Consider the following 22238-nt stretch of genomic DNA (forward strand, 5'->3'; position numbering starts at 1 on the left):
TCCTCCTCACACACCCCCCCCGCCGGCGGCGGCTGCGGCCCTGCCCGCGGCTGGCTGTCACTCGGCTCCCGCCGCCGGTGCGTGCTCCCCGCTCGGCCTCGGGGGGTCGGGGGGTGCAAACCCGCTTCTCCGGGGCGTTTCCGGCGGGACGCCCCGCTGCCGGGCAGGCGTCGGAAGGGGGGTGTGGTGGGGTGGGAGCGGCCGGGGCCCGGTGGGGAGGAGGGGCCCGCGGCAGGAGGAGGAGGAGGAGCGGGCGGCCCTCACGTCACTTTCCCCGGCCGCGTGTTTACGTGGAGATGAAGATGGCGGCGCCGGTGGCTCCGCCACGGCAGCTGTCGTCGCTGTGAGGCGGGACGGGACGGGACAGGACGGGACAAGACAGCGATCGTGTGGGCCCCGGCTGAGGGGAAGGGGCGGGGTGGGCCCCGCCTCCTGTCGCCGGTGGTAACGCTCTGCTCTCCCGCACAGACGCCATGGAGGACGAGGAGCGGCTGAAGAAGCTGGAGGCTGGGAAAGCCAAGGTACGAGGAGGAGGAGGAGGCGGCGGCGTGGCGGCCGAGGGGAGCGCGGTGGGGCCGGGGGAGGGTAGTCAGCGGGGCCGGACCGAGGGGCGGTGGCGGCGGAGCGTGGCGGCGGCAGGGGGGCCTCGGCTCGGGGCCCCGCCGCGAACAAAGCGCTTTGTGCTGTTCTCCCTGCGCGCCCCGGCCTCCCCCCGCCGGCCTCGGGGCGGCGCGGGGCCGAGCGGCGCTCCCCGGCCGGGCCTGGGGAGGGGACGGGGGTGTGTGGGGTGCGAGCGACCGGGTGACAGCGGGCCCCGCGCGGCGTGGCGAGCGCCACAGGTGCCCGTCGCAGGGTCGGGCGGTGACAACGCGGGCCGCCCCCTTCCCGCTGCGGGGCCCGCTCCGCTGGCGGCGCCGGCTGGAGGAAGAGGCGAGGAGGAGGAGGCGAGCTAACCTCCTTACCGCTTCGCACCCGGGGCACGAATTCCCTTTGCCTCTTAAGCCAAGGAAACTCCCTGTAAACCTTTAAGGAAGTTTATAAACCCGACAGCTGTTCCTCAGTGTGGTGCTAATACCGTGGGAGCGCCCGAGGAGGAGGCAGAGGCAGAGGATTAAAGATGCCCGCAGTGATGCGGAGAGGAGCGTTCACCGGTTGTCTGAAAACGGTGCGGGAGTCGCCTGTAGGACCTCGCCGGTAGTGGCAGCCCTCGGTGCCCGGACACCCGCCTTCGGCCCTGCCCGCCTCAGGGGCCGTCAGGCGGCGCAGACAGTGCCCAGCGGGCTTATCGAAGTGTTGTTAATCGGGGAGCTTATCATTTTACTCTTTAAGCATGGCTTAGTACACCCCGGCTGCAAAGCACTTCGCCTTCTGGGCAACAGACCGGTGTTACCTCTAGGAGGTCCTCTGATTTAGTTCCAAGAAAGCTTTGGTGTGGTCAATGAGATAAGATAATTAATGGCATTTGTAGGAAAATAAGATAAAACTAGTGTTTTGACACTATGTATCACTTGTTCCTTCCAGCAGTCATTGCTAAATGATAAGAGTTTAGAAGTTTCAATCATTCATGCTAATGATACACATGTAACTTGGCTGGAGCTGATAGTATAGGCAACAAGAAGACAACCTAAAGATGAAACTGCAAAACATCATCAGTGTCTTGTTTATGTGTTCTATGGAAAAGAGAACGTCGTTTGGCTGTGAGCTATTGAATAGGTATTTTGCTGTATTAGACAAAAGCTTTGTAACTTACTCTGTATGTTTCTTTTGAAGAGCGTTCAAAAGGTATGTTGGGAAACTCTCCTAGATGGAGCTGTATGTTTATATAGGAAAAAGTGCTCTTAAATGCTTAGAGCAAGAATGGTGTTTGCAGAGTGTTATGCAGTACAGCATAACATGCAACAAGGCACTGAGACCAATCAGGTATTGATGACAGTACATTCTGTCACACCCAGGTTGGCCAACTCTTTTGCAGAAAATTAGAAAGTGGTTTGCAAAGAAAATGGTTGAAGTAAATTTGCCAATATTATACACCATTATGAAAAAATGTTAAGAAAATTTATATTTTTCTGTCCATGTTGGCCTGCAATTAACACAGAAAAGTAATGACAATTACTGAAAAGTGAAACAAAAGCCAGGACTCCAGCAAAAATTTAGTGGCTTCCTTCTTACTTTGAGAAAAGACATGTACACGCTTTGCTAATTTATTTTGTGTCTTAGGAACACTGTCATAACTCTCACCCTTCTTCTAGTCTTTTCTTACTAAAACCTAATGATGTTCTTGTAAGTAAATATTCACCTGAAGACTTTCATATTCTATGCTTTTAAACATCCCTTGTGGTTTGAGTCATTATAACTCTTTAAAGCTACATGTGATGTATGCGGGAAGGGACTGTAAAAGCAGTGTTAGTTTTTCAGATTTTACATTGGTGTTCTGCATACTGTTTACCCCTTCTTGTACATGTGAATGATGTAATTAAATGTGGTGTACTGTGGGGACTAGGTCATGGTCTTCCAGTGACAAGTGTCACTGGTAAAGGCGGAAAAGAAATTGTGTTAGCAGAGAATGGAAGCAGGGGTTGCTCCTGCATCTGTTTGTCTCTTTTTCAAGGGTACAAATACATACACAGCAGCACGATCAGTACGTCCCCTAAAATTGCTTGGCTCCAATGTGTATTTTCTGCAAACCACAGCACCAAACATCCAAAAACCCTTTGAGCCTAACCACTGAATGTTGTTTAAATAAAATAACTGGAGAAGTGTAAAGTATGTGGTGTTACTGTGCAAAAAGCACAGGTATTGCTGTACTTTTGATACCTTGATGAATCTGCCTGAAATGATAAGTTTTAAATATAAATAAGATGTTACATAAACTGCAGGATGAATGTTGGCAATTGGGAGGCCAGTAAAAGAGTCGAGTAGGTGCCATGGAGGTGGCTGGTACATTGCTAACAGTGGAGTTATTTGAAATTGAGACTTAGATTCTTGTTGGTTTTGTTGTGGTTTTTTTTGTTTTTTTTTTTTTTTTTCTTGAAAAGTAGGTAGCTAACTACTGCCAAATCTCAATATGTGCACTTTAAGCAATATGAACTTTCTGTAAAGCAATCATTTGGTTATTTTCTGATCGTAATGTCCAGTGGGTAAGCTGTGGAGTTTGGCTTTGAGTGAATTTATCTGAAATGGAACTTTGTTTTTCTTTACTCTTGATGTCTTCTTAAGACATGGTCTCCCCACATAGATCTTTTACAGAGAAGTGTATTACAAACGGATTTTCTGCAACGGAAGTTTCTTTTGAGTCCTCCTTTATTATTACTGGAAATGAGAAGCTGCATTGTGAATCCTCCGTTGATTGAAAGGTGCCAAGCATACTCAAACCTGAAAGAAGGGGTCTCAGTGCGAACACACAGCCTTTGCCAGTGCATAACTTGAAAAATGGAATAAAATACTCTTGATAGAAGCTCACCAACATTCAAGTGTACCTGCTGTCTTTTGGAGACTACACCAAGTCTTTATTATGAAGCGGTTGCACCATATGTTGCTGTTATGTCTGTTAAAAACCTACAAAGGCAAGGGAGGAACAAGGTTAAACCTAGTAAATTACATGCTCCTTTTGCCAGACGTATAGTCATTCATTTTCCTTTGCCACAAGGTAAATGTGCTGGATATTAACCCAGTCTCTATAAATGTTTGTCTCGCCCATTAAAATGATGTCTCTGTGCCTTTACAGAACTCCCTTCTCCCCAGACAAGCGATTTCTTGGTCTTAGATCCTGACCTGACTGTGGTGGAGCAAGAAAAATGTCAAAAAGGCTAAGGGAAATGGGGTTGACTGTGCTGGAAAGTAGAAAGGACATAATGTGTGCCAGCATCAGAAATACAGATGCATGTGTTGTTAAGTTGATCAGTGCCCCAAAACACAGTGAACTTAGAAATCAATCAGATATGTTATGTGCCTTTCTGAAGAGATTCTAGAATATTGTTGATAGCCTGAGATAGTGTAGATATACCTGGTGTTACAAAAGTCTACAGAGGATGGTGATTGAAGGTCTTAGTGTGATATTTATATACACACATACTATGTGTGCATGTCTCTGTGCATCAGTTTGCTTGGAAATCTCATCTAACATTACAGTAGATACTATTTATAGTAGCTGGGTATGTTAATTTTATGTATTTATTGAACAGCTTAGTAGATAGCTTTTCTTAATCAGGATGTTGCACTATTTTGATCAACTTTCAAAATGATACAGAGTAGTTTGCTAGCTTCAGAATAAAAAGATTGGGTATTCAGATTCCCTTGTGTGAAAATGGCTGAGAGTATTTTGGTAAAGCTTTTGAAATTAAAAAAAATATTTTGATTTAATTTATACACACACATATACATGAAATGCACAGCTATTATAACCAGTAAAATTAAGAGATATGAAAATATCAATAGCAAGTTTTATAGAATAGTCCATTTTACAGTACTGAAACTATTCGCAAAGTATTTAAATATGTGTGTTGCTCGCGTTTAAATTTTTGTTCAGGAAAGGGCATGCTCCCTAACTGTATGTATTTATTTATTTATTTTGGTGTGGGAGGGGTGGGTGAGGGAAAGACAATGATTTACTTTGTAAATTCTCTTAGGATTTCAGGTCTAATATTAGAAATGCATAACTTAATGTCCTGATTTTCAAACTTTCTGTGTATATTTGTAATATGTTCTTGTTGAGGTGTCTGAAGAAATCATGTAATTGTTGAAGAACCTTAAGAAATTAGGGAACTGGTTTAGTTAAACACTTGAGCACAGATTGCTCAAGTCATGGTGTGACTGCTTTGATCTATACCAGAGAATCGCTGAGCAGACAGAACAGTAAAGTTGCTTTGGGAAGTTCTCATGGCACTCAGTGGACACGTATTACAGGTTGTATAACTAATTTGACAAGTTATCTTCACAAATTGAATAGTAAAAAGAAATAATTGACTATTTTGTCTTCTAGTCATGCATTTAAATATTGCAGGTGGCTGAAAATGAAAATGGTACGTATTATTAAAGTAGCATTGTCTAATAGTCTGAGAATGCTGTTTGAATCCTTATGGCTTGCTCTTTTGAGGAGAGAAAAAGATTTTACTTCCTCAACTCTGGCCTCTTTGGACTTGGAAGTTTTGGATTTCTCAAGTAAGGCCGTTGATCAGTTGTTTTGTTTTTGTTTGTTTTTTTTTTTTAAATAAGAATCAAGTGAAGCATGGAATAATTATGTGCCACAGTGATTAAAGCTCTAATTTAAAACCCCCAGAAGAATTCAACATATAGACTGTGTTTGTAAAACACAGTCCTTTTAAATTTCCTTTACTTTACCCAAAGAGGAAAAAAGCAGTATTTCAGTGGTTAAGAGTTTTTCATCACAGAAGACAAATTAAATACATTTAAACCTTATTTTTCATTAAAATGCTGTCCTACTAACACACCTTTTACTTTCAGGTGTAGACTGTTCATTTTGTTTATCTTCTGTCTGCCTCAAACAACTTGAAGAAAAATAATTAAAGAGAACACTGGAAGCAAGAATTTCCTTTTCAGTCTGCATTTTCTTACTCTGCTTTTCTCTTAAAATAAGGAGTCATATTCGGCCATATCACAAAGTGCTAATTTCATAGTAAAGCCCTAGTCATTGCTGTCACTCTTAAAAAGCATAGAGAAGAGCAAATTTATGCACTAAAAGTTCACAGAACGTGAATGATTCTGGGCTATGTCTATATCTGAAGATGCTGTGTGCACATTAATGGACAAGAGAGGAAGTGACTGGAGGAGAGTCTAGGCTAACTCTCAGGAGTCTCCTGGAAAGAATCATAGAATCGTAGAATAGTTTGGGTTGGAAGGGATGTTTAAAGGTAATCTAGTCCAACCCACCTGCCATGGGCAGGGACATCTTCAACCAGATCAGGCTGCTCAGGGCCCCATCCAACCTGACCGGGAATGTTTCCAGTGATGGGGCATCTACCACCTCTCTGGGCAACCTGTTCCAGTGTTTCACCACCTTCATTGTAAAAAAAATTTCCTCCTTTTATGTAGTCTAAACCTACCCTTTTTTAGTTTAAAACCATTCCCCTTTGTCCTATTGCAACAGGTCCTGCTAAAAAGTTAGTCCTTGTCTTTCTTATACGCCCCCTTTAAGTACTGAAAGGCCACAATGAGGTCTTCCTGGAGCCTTTTCTTCTCCAGACTGAACAACCCCAACTGTCTCAGCCTGTGGTCATAGTAGAGGTGCTCCATCCCTCTGATCATTTTTGTGGCCCTCCTCTGGACCTGCTCCAACAGGTCCACATCCTTCTTGTGCTGAGGGCTCCAGAGCTGAATGCAGTACTCCAGATGGGGTCTCGCCAGAGTGGAGTAGAGGGGCAGAATCACCTCCCTTGACCTGCTGGCATAGGTGAGCTTTGGCTCAACAGATGTGAATGGAAACTGCCCAATATCTTTGTTTATGATGAAGCAGGAGAGTGCAGTGGAACTATGAAAAAAATACTATAATGAAGAAATGGGCTTTAACACAACTTACATGAGTGGGCCCTTTTTCTTGCATGTGAAGATCCTCATAAACCTGCACCTAGTTCCTGGGCCACCTTCTATTCTGTTGCTAAGCTGTTTCTTTTCCCAGGCCCTTCTGAAATTTTGGGGGGTTTGGCTCCTCTTCTTCTTTTATGGGGTTCTGTCCACTCCCTCTCCTTTGCATCTCTCTCAATTCGAAATGCAAATAGTAGGAGGTATGGGGAATTGCCTAATTATGAACATGAGTAAGCTTACGAACTGAGTATTGTCTTGCAGAGAAAATCACAGATACAAGGACTGAATGCAACCCTGGAAAGAAAACGTGTGGTTTTAAAACTTTTTGAGTAAAAGCAGATGGGGCAGAAATTGAGTAGAGATGAGAGAGAAACAAAAAGTGAGGTGTTCACCTCACTGTGCATGCTTTTATTTTTGTTCAAAACAGTTCTCTGCATTTTATCAAAGAAATAAGATTTACTTACAACTCAACTGTATATATATTTTATCTACATAGTTTATTGCTACTGGGATGATACATAAGCTTGGATGAGAGATCAAACAGAAAGGTAATCTGTGAAACCATTTGCAAGACATGTTCTATTTCTAATAGCAGAAAAAATGGAATGACTAGCTTAAATGTTGAGTTTTTTAGTAGAACTTAATTGTTCTGTTGAGCATAATACTACCACCCACTCTTTACATTTTTCTCAGTGTTCTTTTTTCCATTAAAAAAAAAAGGTTATTTTTTTCCCATTGTATTACAGCTTCTTCTGGACTTTATTGGGTCCTTATAAAAAAAAAATAGTACTTGATTTGAAATCTGGGATTTTAACTCTCCTTTCAATTGGCACTACTATAGCTCTTCCTATTTCTAAGTGTGTTTTCCATTTTTCTTCTATTTCCTGGTTTTGGTCTCCATTTGCTTCATTCCAGAGATCTAGTCTTGCTTTCAATACAGGGCTTGGTTATTTGTTTTAAATATTACTGTCAATATACTCTTTTATTCAAAGCTCTAAAGTAGCTGTCTACCTTACAGTAGTGATGCAAGGTAGAATGAGCTTAAACTAACACTTGCTTTCTTCTGAGGATACAGATAAATATCACTTCAAAATAACCTTTGTGCTGTAGGCAGTTCAGAGAAAATTGATCTTTAATTCAAGATGCCCAGTGAATTTCACAAAAATGGAGAAATAAGACACCACAATATTGTTATTAGCTCTACAAAAGCAAGAAATCGCATTGTAAAACCTCACTATAAAATGTTCTCTTGCTGCTCGGTGCGTGAAGAGAAAGAATTACAGAAAAGAAAGCACAAAGTTGCTCTTTGCCTACATTCAAGACTTTCTTCATTTTAGCACTAGTCTCTCCCTCATTTCTGTGGTCTGCTTTCCAACTGCTTATTTTCTTCACATGGGTGTTGCAAAACAGAGCTGACTGCAACATTTGTTTCCCTCAGTTATAACAGTATCTAGACAAGATTGTTTGTTTATACTGATTTGGAAATAAGCATGGTCACCACCACAAATTCTTTCTAAAGTACTTTCAGTAAGAGTATCTCATACTCCAGGGAAAGTAGATTGGACCTTCTGGCATATGTAGGTGTTACCAGAAAATCCTGTATTTTTTACCCACAGGAAATAACCAAAGAAGTAAGGTGCTTTTAAATATAGATGTACAGAGAAGTTGGCTGCAGAATAATATATGGTTACTGTAGCATCTTACTGTTTGGAATAGTGAAAAATCTAATGAAAATGAGGACAAAAGGAAAAAAGGCTGCTGAAGTAGGTCCAACTTTGTTTTCTTACTTTATAATGCAATAAAAGATTATGTACTAATAACACAGTGGTTGGGAATTCTAATTTAGGGCCTGAAAGCTCTGTCTTAAATATCTGCCCCATAGCTAGAGATTTCAGTGTATTGCTATGTATTTGTTTCAAAATCATACTAGTACCAGCTAATGTAACACTTTGAATTTGCAAAGACACGTTGATAAATGTACCTCAGTTCAGTAAAATGCATCTGATAATTGCAGTCTTTCTGACTGCTAGGCTGAAAGGTGAATAGATCTTGAAATTTACAGTGAGACACTTGTATGCTGACTACAAGGTGCTGGCATGCCATATTGTGTTGACAGTTCTGGTGTTCCTGTCTCTTTAAAGAAACCTTAATCTGCATTTTCATATGATTTCTTGAGAAGCCAACTTTTATATTGTAATTTATACCTTTCCTACAACCAGTGGAGAAAAGACAGAATAATGAATAAAAATGTTAAGATTTCTTAGAATCCTTAGCTTCTTGGAAGTATGGAGTCAGGCTTCCCGATTCCCTCCTCTTCTGAAAAGGAACCCCAACAAGCTTCCAGATAGAACAAATTCAGTAGCTGTCAGCTGTGCAAAAGAATGTGAGACTCTGGAAACCATACACTAAGCTTAGGAAAGTGAGGGAGTGATCAAATCACAGGTGTAACAACCCTAAGTTGTAGCATCATCACAAAACAGAGAAGAGGTGGTCTCTTGGACCATGCTTCTAAGTTTCAAAACATGAAGAAATTTTAAGACTCTTCACAGTTGGTGATAATAATTTCACAAATCATGTATACCATTTTGGTGATATTTCCAGGGGAAAGCATAGATTTGAAGAAAACTGTACTGCCATGGCAAAATTACAGCGTATATCTAAAACTATGATCCTGAGCTGTAGAGCCAAGAAAATCAGTGGAGTTGAAGAGGTGGAGTAGACGGGATTCTGTGACTGAGTATGTTTCTGTGCAAATATTGATAAAATAGGTGTTACAGAGAATAAGCAGAGTAAGTTGCATAAGAGCTTATTCAAATCTGACTTCACTGGTAAACTGTGATTTAGCAGAAGTGGTTATCCCCTAATCCTGGTTTTGTTTTCTGAAGATTTTACTTGTCCTTAAACTCTTACTTCTCTGTGAAGAAACCTCCTATGTCCAACCACAAAACAAGGGGAAAATATTTAAATGTTCCTAAATCCACTTATAATGTGTAAATGAGGTAGCTCATTTAACATTAGTACCAAACATTGAGAATATATATTTTCAGTTAAAAGGTATATAGGAGAAATATCTTACTATTACAGCTAATGCTCCATAACAATGATAAGAAAACCCTAACTTGGTATGTTTAGTAGTACATTGTGCCAGCTGGCATGGTTTGCTGTGTTTAAAGAGATAATGGAAAACCTGATACCAGACTCCTCAAAGGAGTGTGTTTCCTAGATTTTCTTCATTATTTGGAATATATTCCAGAAATTTGATTTTGCCTCTTTTTTCTTTTTTTTTTTTTTTTTTTTTTTAGACTGAAATCCACAGATAAGTCTGGAATTTTGTAAGCAATATCAGTGTCTTTGAGCTTGCTTTTCTCTCATGATTCAGCAGCATGTAAAAAAATAATAGAAGCCTGTCAAAATAGTACAAGCCTGTCAAGTCTTGCACACTGAGCATGAAATTCATGCAGTTGGTTCTTTCCTTATGTCTGCTCGGCTCCTCACAGAGCTGTCTCTCACAAACCTGCTGAGTTTGGGGACTTTATTCTCACTCTGTCCGTTCAGTGCCAGACATGCCACATGGTATGAATGCATTTAAAAATAATATAAACAAGGTGGGAAAATGGTGAAGCACAACTGAGTTTGACTTGCTTTAAATTATTTTTACAATTTGTTAAAAGAAAAAAACACAAAACTTTTTTTTAAATGAAAATTTAAAGTTTTGTTAAATTTCTACACAGCGTTGAAGCACAGAGGTGGCCAGAATGCCCATGAATAATCCCCTAAAAATATACCTCAATTCGCCAGACTACTTTGAAAATCTTAACATCAACGTTTGTCGAAACATTGTCTTTGAAAACTGGGTGGAAGTCATCATACCACTTGTCTTTATTAACAAGGAGTAGCTATTAGTCCCTGCTTACCTTGAGCAGAATTTAAACTGTTGATCTGTATCTGAAATGCTGATTGTCCTGTTGCCAAAGATGTAACCTCTCAAATTCTGTATCAATTCCATGGCACACATCAATTTGAAAAACCCGATAATCTTGTGTTGGTTATTAATAAAGTCTTATTTAGACAAAGTCTGTTCATTCTAAAGGTGCCTTATTCTTTTGGACTTCTTAGTTAATGAGAAATTAAATATAACCAAAACTGTTCAGATCTTGCTGTGCTTTATTCCATTCCCTTATATAATTTCTTTACCTTTTGAAGTTTTTTTTTTCTCAATTTTTGGTCTTTAAATGTCTCTGACATAGACACATTTTTATGAAAGAGGACACAGTGTGAAGCGGAGGAGGAAAAAACCTTAGATGTATTCTACGTAAATAAAACTAAAATGGTTTACAGCAGAGTAAAGGTTTTGCTACTATAAATTCTTTTTTCTTTGTTCTTAGGAGGAATAAGTTAAATTTACATGAATTGGGGTAATATAAGCAGTACCTAGAGACTCAAAGTAAACGGATAGTTGATGCTTTTTCTAACATCCACAACAGCTTTTTCAAAATAGCTTCAGCTTTTTCAGCCAACTTCTAATAAACTCTTCTTCCTCATTTAGTAAATAGACTAAATGTTACAGTGCAGGAGGAAGGAAAAATATGCATTGTTGTGAAGTGTAGGAGTCCTGCTGATCAGGAAAAATATGCAGTGGGCTGCAGCCCCTTTCTTGCGGCATCAACGCAAACCAGAAATGGCAAATACTTCTGTGATTTGTGTTTTCTTGCATTACCTACATAGTCTAGACAAAGCCTTTTCAGGTACAGATTCTCTCCATGCATTTCGTTAGGTGTCTCAATATTGCTGCCATCTTTAAAGCCCTGTACCCTAGAAATGGTAGTCTTTTAAGTTAATTAATTAGAATTTGCAGTTGAGCATTTGCAGCGTGTTGTGGAAGAACAAACTGTGTGAGCTCGAATGGAGTATTGATTAGGATCCCACAGGAAGCAACAATTGCCTGACTACAGTTTTCATTACACGTGTCAGGATTTTTTCTTATAGGATTCTAATCAGTATTCATGATTTTTGAGACACAGTTGATTACCCCGAACCCTGGCCGCCTGGAAGCTACACTGATACTTGATAAATACATCATAACCAAGGCTGCAGTCATCAGTAAGACTTTGCTTATACTCATTAGGGAGTCTCAAAGGACTGACAAAAGACTGCTCTTTAAAGGAAACAGGCTTGCCTAAATGAATTGTCAACATTAAGGTCCTTGGGGACCTTAATAGGAGAGTGTCTTTAGGTAACTAGGGCTGATTCAGACAGAACTTCTTGGTGAAAGTCAATGTGGTGCTAAGATTTTTGACACTGTTTGAAATGGTCTCTAAGCAAACTAAAGACAGTATAGGCACAGTCATCATTTGGTGGTTACAACTGAATGAAAAGTTGTTTTTAGCCGTATTTTTGTTTTAATGGCTTACTCAAAGTAGGTGGTCTTTCAGGGGCCTCTGTCACTGAGTATTTTGATTATTAGCAGTGGAAAGAGTGTATAGTTATATGTAGACGGTACTAAACTGAAGTGTATGGCAAACACAGTGAAAAGGCTTAGGATTCAAAACGATCTTGACAAATGTTCTAGTACAAAAGGACATGGAAGCAATACTTGAGGCTCTCCTAGCCTCTTTATGATAAGGACTGTCCTTGGGCTTCCTCGGTCCCTGAGTCTAATGGTAGAATGGGAGAGAGTGAAGCACTATCCACAGTACAGAAGGTCAAGCTGGGGACCACTTAAGCAAATTTGACGTACACAAATTTATGGGACTAAGTGCGATGTATCCAAGCATCCTGCAGGAGATGGCTGCTATCGTTACAAGGCTATTGCCTTGTTTGTCTTTGAAAAGGCATTGTGATTAGGAGATTCCAAATGAGCAGGGAGAAAAAGCAAACATCAGACCCATCTTCAAGAAAGAGGATCTGGGAATCTACAGGAAGGTCAGCCTTGCTGTGGTCTCTGGGAAGATCGTGAAACAGATCCTCCTGGAAGCCATGTTCAGGCACATGAAGGGCAAGAGCACAATTGGAATTTATCAAGGGCAAATTAATTGTCCTCTGTGATGAGCTGAGTGTCTCAGTAGATGGGGAGAGAACGGTGGATGTTGTTTAGCTTTAGGAAGGCATTTGATGTGATCTATTAGAGGCTAGAGATAGGTGGTTTGGATAGGTGGACTGAAAGGTGGGTAGAAAATTATCTGGATTGCTGTGCTTAGAATGCTGATATGAAGTCCAGCTGGTGGCCAGTAGTGTCCCTCAGGTGTTGAAACTGCAGCTGGTACTGTTTGATGTTTTTATTAATGACGTGGAGAATAGGAGGGAGCGTGCCTTCAGCAAGTTCATGGATGATACCAAGTTAGGGAGAGCAGTTAATGAATTGAAGCATAGTGCTTCTTTTCAGAGAGACCTGGTGTCATGGTTTAACCCCAGCCAGCAACTAGAACCACGCAGCTGTTGCTCACCCTCCTCTTCCCCCTCCCCCCCCCACCCCCGCCCCCTCCTTTTTTTTTTGGGGGGGGGGGGGGGGGGGGGGAGGAAGCAAGGGAAAGGGAGGGGAAAAAAAAAACAGTTGTGGGTTGAGGTACAGACAGTTTAATAGAAACTTCTGTGATTTGTGTTTTCTTGCATTACCTACGTAGTCTAGAGATAGCAAATGCACAGAGTTTTTGTATGCAGTGTTCTGCTTTCTTCAACGTAAGATCATCATTTGTATTCCTGCAGCACTCTGTCTTGTTTTCTACACACCTTCCAATTTAGAGTGAGTGAGAAGGTAATTTTACAAATGACAGTATCTCAGTACAGTCTGGGTGCTGATTAAGGCCAATCCTATGGGGAAAAAATAAAAAGATTGTGCATAATGCCTACATACTCTGCATAAGGGGAAAACTGTTTTCTACTTGCAATGCCAATTTTGGAATATTTTTGTTTTTCGTGAGTTCTTTAAATTAAACTGGACTGTGCTTTTCTAACGTGGTCAGCTTGCGTAGGTAATATTCATGGGTTTTACTTGAAACAAGAGTAACTTGAGGTACAGAATTATATTATCTGATAGCATGATAGCTGTTATCCCAGGTGATGATAGGCTGATGCGGTCAAATCTGTTCACACTGTCCAAAATAAGTCTGTATTTTTGGGTATTGTCTTCATCTACTGAGGGCGGGAAAGAACACCTTTTTGATTTGGGCTGTGTGTGGAAAATCGATTTCAAGTATTTTTTTAGGAACCCGCTCAAATTAACGTAAGGAATGCCATAAAACTGGTGAAAGTAAATTTATTCTGGTTATCTTTCCCCAGCTGAAAACATAAACATAGTAGTGTTCTACTTATGGTTATTTCATACATAAATGGATCTAAACCAGAATATAAGTCAGTCTGGTAATACTCAAAATCAAATCTAGTGCAAGTAATTTGTATTTAGAATCCTGTTGTTAGAAACATGAGAATCGGTACTTTCCTTCTTGAAGCTTTATATTTTCTGGTTTTATAATTTGTTAATGTTAAAAGATCAACCTTTGTAAAAATGTTAAATGTCAACCTTAACTTTTAAATACATGAGACAATAGGTGGAAGAAAGTGTCTGTGTTACAAATATAAACTTGCAGGTTGCCAGTAATTTGATTGACAGGCACTGTGTGGCGATATTGGCAACTGTTGCTTTTGCATACTTTGGTGTTTTTATAGTTGGCTTCTAACTGGCAAGCACAGATGGCCATGGATTATGGGTTTTGTATGTTTCTGAAGTAGAGAAAACTTTTATATGATATTTTAAATGGCATTGTCTAAATTTTGTATTAAGTACTCTATACGGGTTTTGATTTTAATTGCTAAGCTATAGCGTGGGAGTTTGGTCACCAAATATTTTACTATTTTGTTAATAATATGAAAAGTTTCTGTGCCCAGCTTTTGAGTAATTGGAATATTGTTCTCAAGTAATTTCTTGTTAAGTGATCAATGTTATTTTGTGGTAGTAGCAACCTTTGAAAGTTTTTCCTGAAAAAAAAAAAAATTAATCAAATTTGATACTATCGGGCCTTTCTTTTGCTGATAATGAAGAATGTTCTACCACAAAGTCAGAATTTATTGTTTCAATGGTACTTCATAAAGCATTTGTGACTTCACTAACTCAGAGTTTAAAAGGATTTTAGAGAAACCCCGTGGACTGCTCTTTGAAGGATCAGACTTGTTCTGCCCATTCCGGGAAGTTCAGTGTATTATGTAACTCCTATACTGTATAAGTCATCTCAGAATCCTAGCAAAAATGAGGATTAAACTCCATTTTCTGGGATGGGAATTCATAGCTTTTATTGCTGTCTAACTTTGGTAGTCTGCTAGAAGCTTACAGAGGGGCTAGGAGAATTGAACGGCAATAAGAATTTGAAGATAGTCTATAGGAACTTTCTTGTAGTAGTATATTTAGCTAATTTATGTGAAGTCAGTGTACTGTTTCTCTCTGAAGTTAACTATACAACATATTGTGACTTTAGGGGTCCCATAAAATAAAAACAGCTCCTGCTTTGTTACATGAAACTAGCGCTCTCATGGATAAATTGCAATTATGTGTGGTTAATAAGGTGAAAAATGGTAATTGAGGAGAAAAATTACTAAATATTAGACATGAAAATAAATTTTTCTTTTATGAGAAGGAAACTTTGCTCTTTCCATCTATTATTACAGAAATTTAGATTGAAGTTTTAGCCTTACTTTGGGCTCAGGGGAAAGATAGACTTACTTTTTTGCTGCCTTGTGGTCTTAGGAATGTTTTCCTAAGCTTATTTTTTGTGGAAGAAGGGCAGCGTGTAAAGAAAATTACTGAACAAGACAGAGATTTATTAACTTTTTGGGTGCATGTAGTATTTAATGACATGGTTTCTTTGCATTTTAGACTATTCCTATTCTGGAAGACATTTCTTTTGACTTGAGTATTTTTTTAAAGACCTAAATATAGTGAAATAAACATGCTTAATGCTTAACTCTGTTACTGTATTGCAGTTGTTTTCTGAAAATAAATTGTTATCCTGAAAGAACTCCATGGGATTAATTAAATGAGTCTCCAGCTGTTGATTTAACTATATATAGTTAAATAGCTGATATAACTATATGCTTGTTAAAGAACAGGTGCTAAACCAGTTGCTTTAAGAAGAAATAAAGTGAAGTAACTACCTAAGCAATGCTCAGATTGTTAGTAAATCTTTTTTAGTGCTAGAGAAGATAACATACTTACTGACACGTGTCTGATGACTGCTGCTTTCCAAAAATTCAAGTTCTGAATAGGTGAATGATTTAATGCCTATATTTGACCATTAAGCTGCTACTATGCCGTAAAAGTTTTCTTTTGAAGCACAGCTGAAGCTTGTTATCTATGAATGTCCATTATTTCTTTCTTATGGTGTACAGTATTCACCCTTATGCTTTGTTTAAATACTTCATTATGAACTGTTCATGAAGTATGATTCTGTAGGTAAGAATGAGTAAAATTGATCCATGTTGTAATTCACTTGACTGCAGTGGGTTTATAGGAATCAACTCCAGTAAATTTAAAGCCTAGCATTAGAAATTTGTTGAATCAAACACAATATTGAAAGAAAAAGCGGATATAAAATTGGAAGCTAGTGCATCATTTTAATGCTTAAGTAGCACGGGGAGTCTCTCTCATTTGCTTTCTGTTCAGAAGGGCTGTATCTGCCGTTTGCTTCCAGAAGACAACTTGTTTCACGAGGTTGATTTAATCAAGAGTTGAGTGGGGAAAAGGGACTTAAAATCCTAACCAAATTTGTAATTGTACAACCTTACAAAAAATGTCAATGCTGAAGCTTGCTGAAGAGTTCATCTTTACGAAATATTGTACTAATTATTGCTTTTGGTCTAATAAGTTTTCTGCCAAGTGTATTTGTTGCAAGTCCCAGGCTTTTTGTTTGTTTGTTTTACCTTCATCTTCATGAGATGGAAATTATTGAACACAAGCTTTGTCTTGATTGCTTTGTATCTCCTAGGCCAGTAGGGGACACAGCAAACTAGTTTCCATTGAGTTGGTGTCGTGTAGCCTACCTAATTTTGTCTACTACATGACACCAGTGGCTTAGTTTTGTTAGTTATTCTTAAGTTCTAACAAAATAGCCATCACCTTTTGGAGCTCAAAAATGTTATTTATTCTTTTGTCTGTCATAGCTTCTACCATTTACTGTTCAGCTGCTAAGTGTTACTAAGATATAATCATTTTATATCTTGATTTAAATCACCAAAGATCAAATTGTCTGTTCGCTTCCTAGAGTATTCCTAGAGTGTGTCAACAAAACCTATCACATCCTGTGCTTTCATTCAGTAGGAAAGTGATACTAAAATCACATTGTGGGGTCTTATGTACGCTTTTAAAACAGCAACTGTTTTAGTTAATAGAACCTTGTCTACATTTACATCTCATTTAGGCTCCTGCACTTTAGTGAGCTTACTGTCCTTACGTGGATATCAGAGCTGAAGTCACCCATTGCCTTATGTGGATACCAAAACACCCCAGAGAACTGGGTCCAGCTGGGAAGTAACTTACAAGCAGTTAGTACATATTAAATTGCTGAAGTCTAGTGGATTTGCATGTAGACATAAACAGGATGGCATGTAGGAAATCTTTGCAATGTTGTAGCCTAGTGGCTGAATTTTATGACTGTCATGAAAATTACGACAACACTGGAGGATGGTTAGTCCCTGAGGATAAATATTGATATTTTTGTTTCTAAAGGGCTGTGAAATAACAAGTTCATCCAGTCCAATGATCAGTACTGTAACTGTATGTAAAGCAGCTAATGCTTTCAGAGTATCTAGATCTTCATATTAGGATTCAGTTTCAAGAATGAATTAATATACAAACCCATCTGCTGGGTGCCTATTTTCAAAACACTTTGATGAGATGTGAGGAGCAGCATGGCAAAGCAGTGAAGTTTTCTAGTTCAAAAAGTTGGTGAAGAAAATCATATGACCTGTTAAAAACTAGCAGTTTAGCAAATTAAGTAGTAAAACTTTTCTTTTTCCCTCATTCTTTTATAAGGATAAAATATAACTGAAAAATTTCTGTCTCCTTTGTCAAAATTTATTTGACCAAATTTTAACTCTGGCCTGGAATTTCCTGGCTTTGGCAAGCTGGATAATTTTAGAAAGGCTAAGGGAGGAGAGGGAGCAACATTTCTCCTTGCTAGGGGCTGAAGGATTTTCTTAAACACATTCGTTAATCCATTTGTTAACATTGTGATAACTCCTCCTCCTTCCCCACCTCCCCTCCAAAAGATTGTTTCAAAAGGCAGTAGGGCATTGAAAGCTGACTTTGTGCCATTGGTTTTTTTTTTTCCAGCCTAGCTGAAGAAAGCTTCAGGATCCAGTTTTTAATTAACGCTGGTGTTACACGTTAACCTAGTGGAACAGGAGTGCGTTTCTGTAGATAACTCTTTTGCCTTCCCATTATTACCAAGCCTTTGAAAATCTGGGCAAAAGCAAAGGATAGACTGTGCCTTTTGAGACAGCACCTGACTGGTGATCTCCCTCACTTAACGCAGAGTAAAAGAGGCTCCGTTTTATGTCAGCTGCCTGGGCCTTGATGTGACAAAGACTTCGTAATGTTTCAGGCTTCAAGCGTGGATGATCTGTGCTTTTTTGCAGAGCAGCATGAAACAAGCTTTCTATTGCCCTCTCATTTTTGTCACTGACAGCTTGGCCCAATCCACTTACTTCCTCTTCGCTTTGTGGAAATATGGTACCAATTCCTGTCGGATGCTCTTTTCACCCTCTATATCAGCAGAGGCAGTTATACAGCATTCAGTGTGAGAAGGACAAAGTTAAAAAGTAGATAGGAGCAATATATAAATGATGTGTGTAGAAGTAGGTTAGTTAAGAGACCAACCGGGCAATTTTTTTAGTAGTTAATTTGAGGCATTGCTTTTTCTGAAGCAGTTCAGCATTGAAATGTGCTTAGTGTACTTGTGCCTGTCATTGCAACCCGACTTGAGAGAATTTTCACACACTTAACTTCCATTCCTTGTCCAGAAAATAACCCAGTTGTAATGAACTTAGCTGTTCCTAGGTCTGTTCCTGTTTAAATTCATGGGACATGGAAGAGCAGACCAGATCAGAACCACACTAATTCTGAGGCTTTCCAGCTCACAGTGCCATCTGGAGGGGTTCATTCAAGTTCAGTGCCCTTGGTTATTAGCACTGACAACAGTACTTTAACTCGATACAGACTGCTAAAAAGAATTACCCAAATGTTCCGTTCCTCTCACTGTCCTGTGTTGTCCGTCATGGTACTTCACTTATGACTGTAAATTGTGGTGATCCCATTGGTTTTCTTCTGAGTACTGCAAAGGAACGGCTGTCTCAAGCTGACAGACTCTCAAGCTTGGATTTAGGTAGAGACTATAGCATTTCTTCTTTGGAAATATTCATAGCCTTATTGGCATCCTCTCATACTGGTGAGTCACTTAAGTCTCCACAAGGGGAGACATCCTAAGGTCTTGCTCACATTATTTGGGAAAATACGACTGTGAGTGCAACATAAAAATGCATAGATTGGAAATACCTCATTCCTGGATGATTATTTTCTTGTTCATTCAGCCTAATGTTTCCCATTTAGTAAATTCAGCATCTGTTGAATGGAACAAATAAACTAAAGCTCCATTTGCCTCACCAGATAAGCAGATTGAAACTTGTAAAGAACATCAATTCTTTACTTACAGTTGGGATTTTCAGCTATGCAAATATGTTGAACATATTTGCAGGTTTCTTGCTCAGTTATCTTCTTTCTGTAGGTTTTTATCTCAGGATTTGGAAAGAGATGTGATACTCTCCTATTTGTGGATTAGCAGAATGGAATAATAGAATAGAATCAATAGACTTCACCAGAAAGATGTCTATTTGTCTTCTGTATTTGATAATTTTCCATTCACCTTGCTCTCAGTTACCCTTTTCTTAGTATAGTCATCAGGAACCTAGAAGATGCAGGCAGCACGGTAAATGTGCCTACACTCTGGGAGGTAGTGCTTTGGCAACACACCCCTCAGTGCTTAGACCTTTTGGGAATATAGCAAAAAATGACAAAGTGCCAGTTTCTCCTGTAATACAGTTAACCAGCTGGCCTGTTCAACACCTCTTTAGGGGGCAGACTGTCAAGCTTTTATAAAACTTGGTGGCCTAACAACAAATGAGTTTTAAACAGCCCAGGCTTTACTGCCTAAAGCTCAGTGTTGCAGTCTCCCAGACTCTCTTCCTTGTCCTCTTTGAGGGCCTCTTACGTGCTACTGTGGAACATAAAAATGTTACTGCATATTGGAATCGTAAAACCAGGTCACAGGTGAGGGAGAGATTACAGCAGCTATTTTTTTCAGTTATCCAGGGGAAGGTGGAATAGACAAACTGAGACTTAAACCACAGCAGATCTCCAGCTTCTGAATGATGTCAAAATTTCAAATTCAGGTTGGCCTTTTTGGTTTGTCCCTATTGGCTTGTAAGACACCCAAATCTTGCAAGTAATGGGACGTATCTGTGCTTTATAGATGATCAAAACAAATCCCACACCAGGGTTCTGCTTTTTGTCCTTAGTAGTGATAATTGCTTACCTGTGGTCAAGGGGAGTAGTGACGTATCCTTACTAGGGCAGGTGAATCTTAAATTAATCTTTCACCCTTTAAGACAAATTATCAGTCTGTTTCAGTCTAAATATTTTGGTTTTGCTTTCACCCCTAGTAATCATTCAGAAATTATACCTTGTTATGATTTAGTGGTGAGGATGAGGAGCATTATAATTGGAAAAGCCTGAGCCTTCCTATCACAGGACTTTATAAGATCTTCTGTGATTTTCATGATGCACCTGAGTGTCATCCTGCACTTGCAGGCAGAGTCTGTCTGATTCTGGGATATATCCTAGTTATAACTTGTACAATGCAGTTTGCTACAATGCATGTTATACGTTCAGCTGCAGCTTAGAGCAGACTCTTCAGCATTCACTCTACACGCAAAATAAATACCCCTTTCTCAGGCAAATTTGTGACTTCTGTGTTGGTGGCAAATCTCAAGTGACACTTGACAAAGAATCCTATTTCACTTTTGCCTACCCTCCATGTGCTTAGTTGCAGATACTGCTCCTGTAGAGAATTTCAGTCTGCTGGATTGAAAGTTTAAGATATGATTTCTGCTGTTAAATGCAACATTTACATTGAAGCACTTAAGCTAGGAGTTGTTTGTTAGGCTCACTGGGTGTATTGGGTTTGCGTGGCAAGATTTTGGTAGCAGGAGGGCTACAGGGGTGGCTTCTGTGAGCAGCAGCTAGAAGCTTCCCCTACATCCTATAGAGCCAATGCCACCCGGCTCCAAGATGGACCTGCCACTGGCCAAGGCTGAGCCCATCAGCACTGGTGATAGCACCTCTGGGATAACAGATTTAAGAAGGGGGGGGGAACTGTGCAGGGGAAGCTAGTCAGAGAGAGGAGTGAGAGGTCAAGAATGTGAGGAGTCCTTCCCTTGAGGAGGAAGCAGTGGCAGAGACAATGTGTGATGAACTGACCACAACACCCATTCCCTATCCCCCTGCACTGCTCAGGGGGAGGAGGAGGTATAGGAATCGGGAGTCAAGCCTGGGAAGATGGGAGGGGTGGAGGGAAGGTGCTTTAAGATTTGGTTTTTTTTCTCGTTACCCTACTCTGATTTGATTGGTAATGAACTAATTTCCCCAAGTGAAGTCTGTTTTGCCTATGACAGAAATTGGTGAATGATCTCTCCCTGCACTTATCTCAACTGACGAGCCTCTGACTAGCCTTTCGTTATATTGTCTTTCCTCTATTCAGCCAAGGAGGGGAGTGATAGAGCAGCTTGGGTGGGCACCTGGTGTCTATCCAGTGTCAACTCATCACACTGGGCCTCTTTTCACTGTATTGTAAGACCAAATTCTCAAATAACAAGTGGCATTATTGCTATCAAATTTTGTTTTACAAAAGAGGATTACATAGGGTCATTTCAGTCATGCAATACGTAGTTAATCACAAAACTGGTGTACAGATAGTTGGATTCATATCTTAGTCGTTTACTACGGTAGGCATTGAGAGTCATTTCAAAGAGGTTTCTCATGGTTTCTCTTCATTGCTGCCAGGGCATGCTCCTTGCTCAAGTTCAGCTTGCTATCCACCAGGACTCTCGGGTCCTATTCAGCAGAGCTACACGTCAGTCCCCAGCTGTTACTGCTGTGTGGGATAATTCCATCCCAGGTGTTGATGTTTATCTTTGTTAAATCTCATGCAATTCTTGTTGACTTATGTCTTCAAACATGTTGTGGTCTCTCTGTATGGTGGTTCTTCCTTCTGGTGTATCTGGCTTTCCTCCAGTTTGGTGTCATCTATGAACTTGGTTATGGTGCATTCAATTTCATCATCCAGATTATCTATAAAGGTACTGAATATTATAGGACTGCCAATTTGACTTTGAGCCATCAACCACCGCTCTGAGCTATAGACAAGAAGATTCAGATGTCCTTGTCTTCTTACATTGACTGAATGATCTAAAGATGAACCTGGTCTAGCACAGAACATTTCTCACTGGATACCAGACAGTTTGAGAACGTCTGACAAAGAGCAAGTCCCCTTCAGCTGAATGTGTCCTACTGACAGAAGTTTAAGCCGTATCTGGAACATCTTTTGAAATGATAATAGTTGAGAAACGCAAGACCATGATGTAGGTCTCCATTCATGCTTTTA

General features: G+C 40.0%; 1 protein-coding gene across 1 annotated transcript in view; it reads left to right on the top strand.

Moving 5' to 3' along the window:
* Window positions 1-287: 287 nt before the first annotated feature.
* AKAP9 (A-kinase anchoring protein 9) overlaps window positions 288-22238 on the top strand; it is a 121197-nt gene continuing 99246 nt past the window's right edge. The window contains exon 1 of the mRNA XM_082498872.1: window positions 288-521. Within this exon, the coding sequence (XP_082354998.1) occupies window positions 474-521 (48 nt within the window). The 5' untranslated portion in view covers window positions 288-473. The remainder of the gene's footprint in view (window positions 522-22238) is intronic.

Source organism: Vanellus vanellus, assembly GCF_965231255.1.
Source record: "Vanellus vanellus genome assembly, chromosome: 2".
NCBI lineage: Eukaryota > Metazoa > Chordata > Aves > Charadriiformes > Charadriidae > Vanellus > Vanellus vanellus.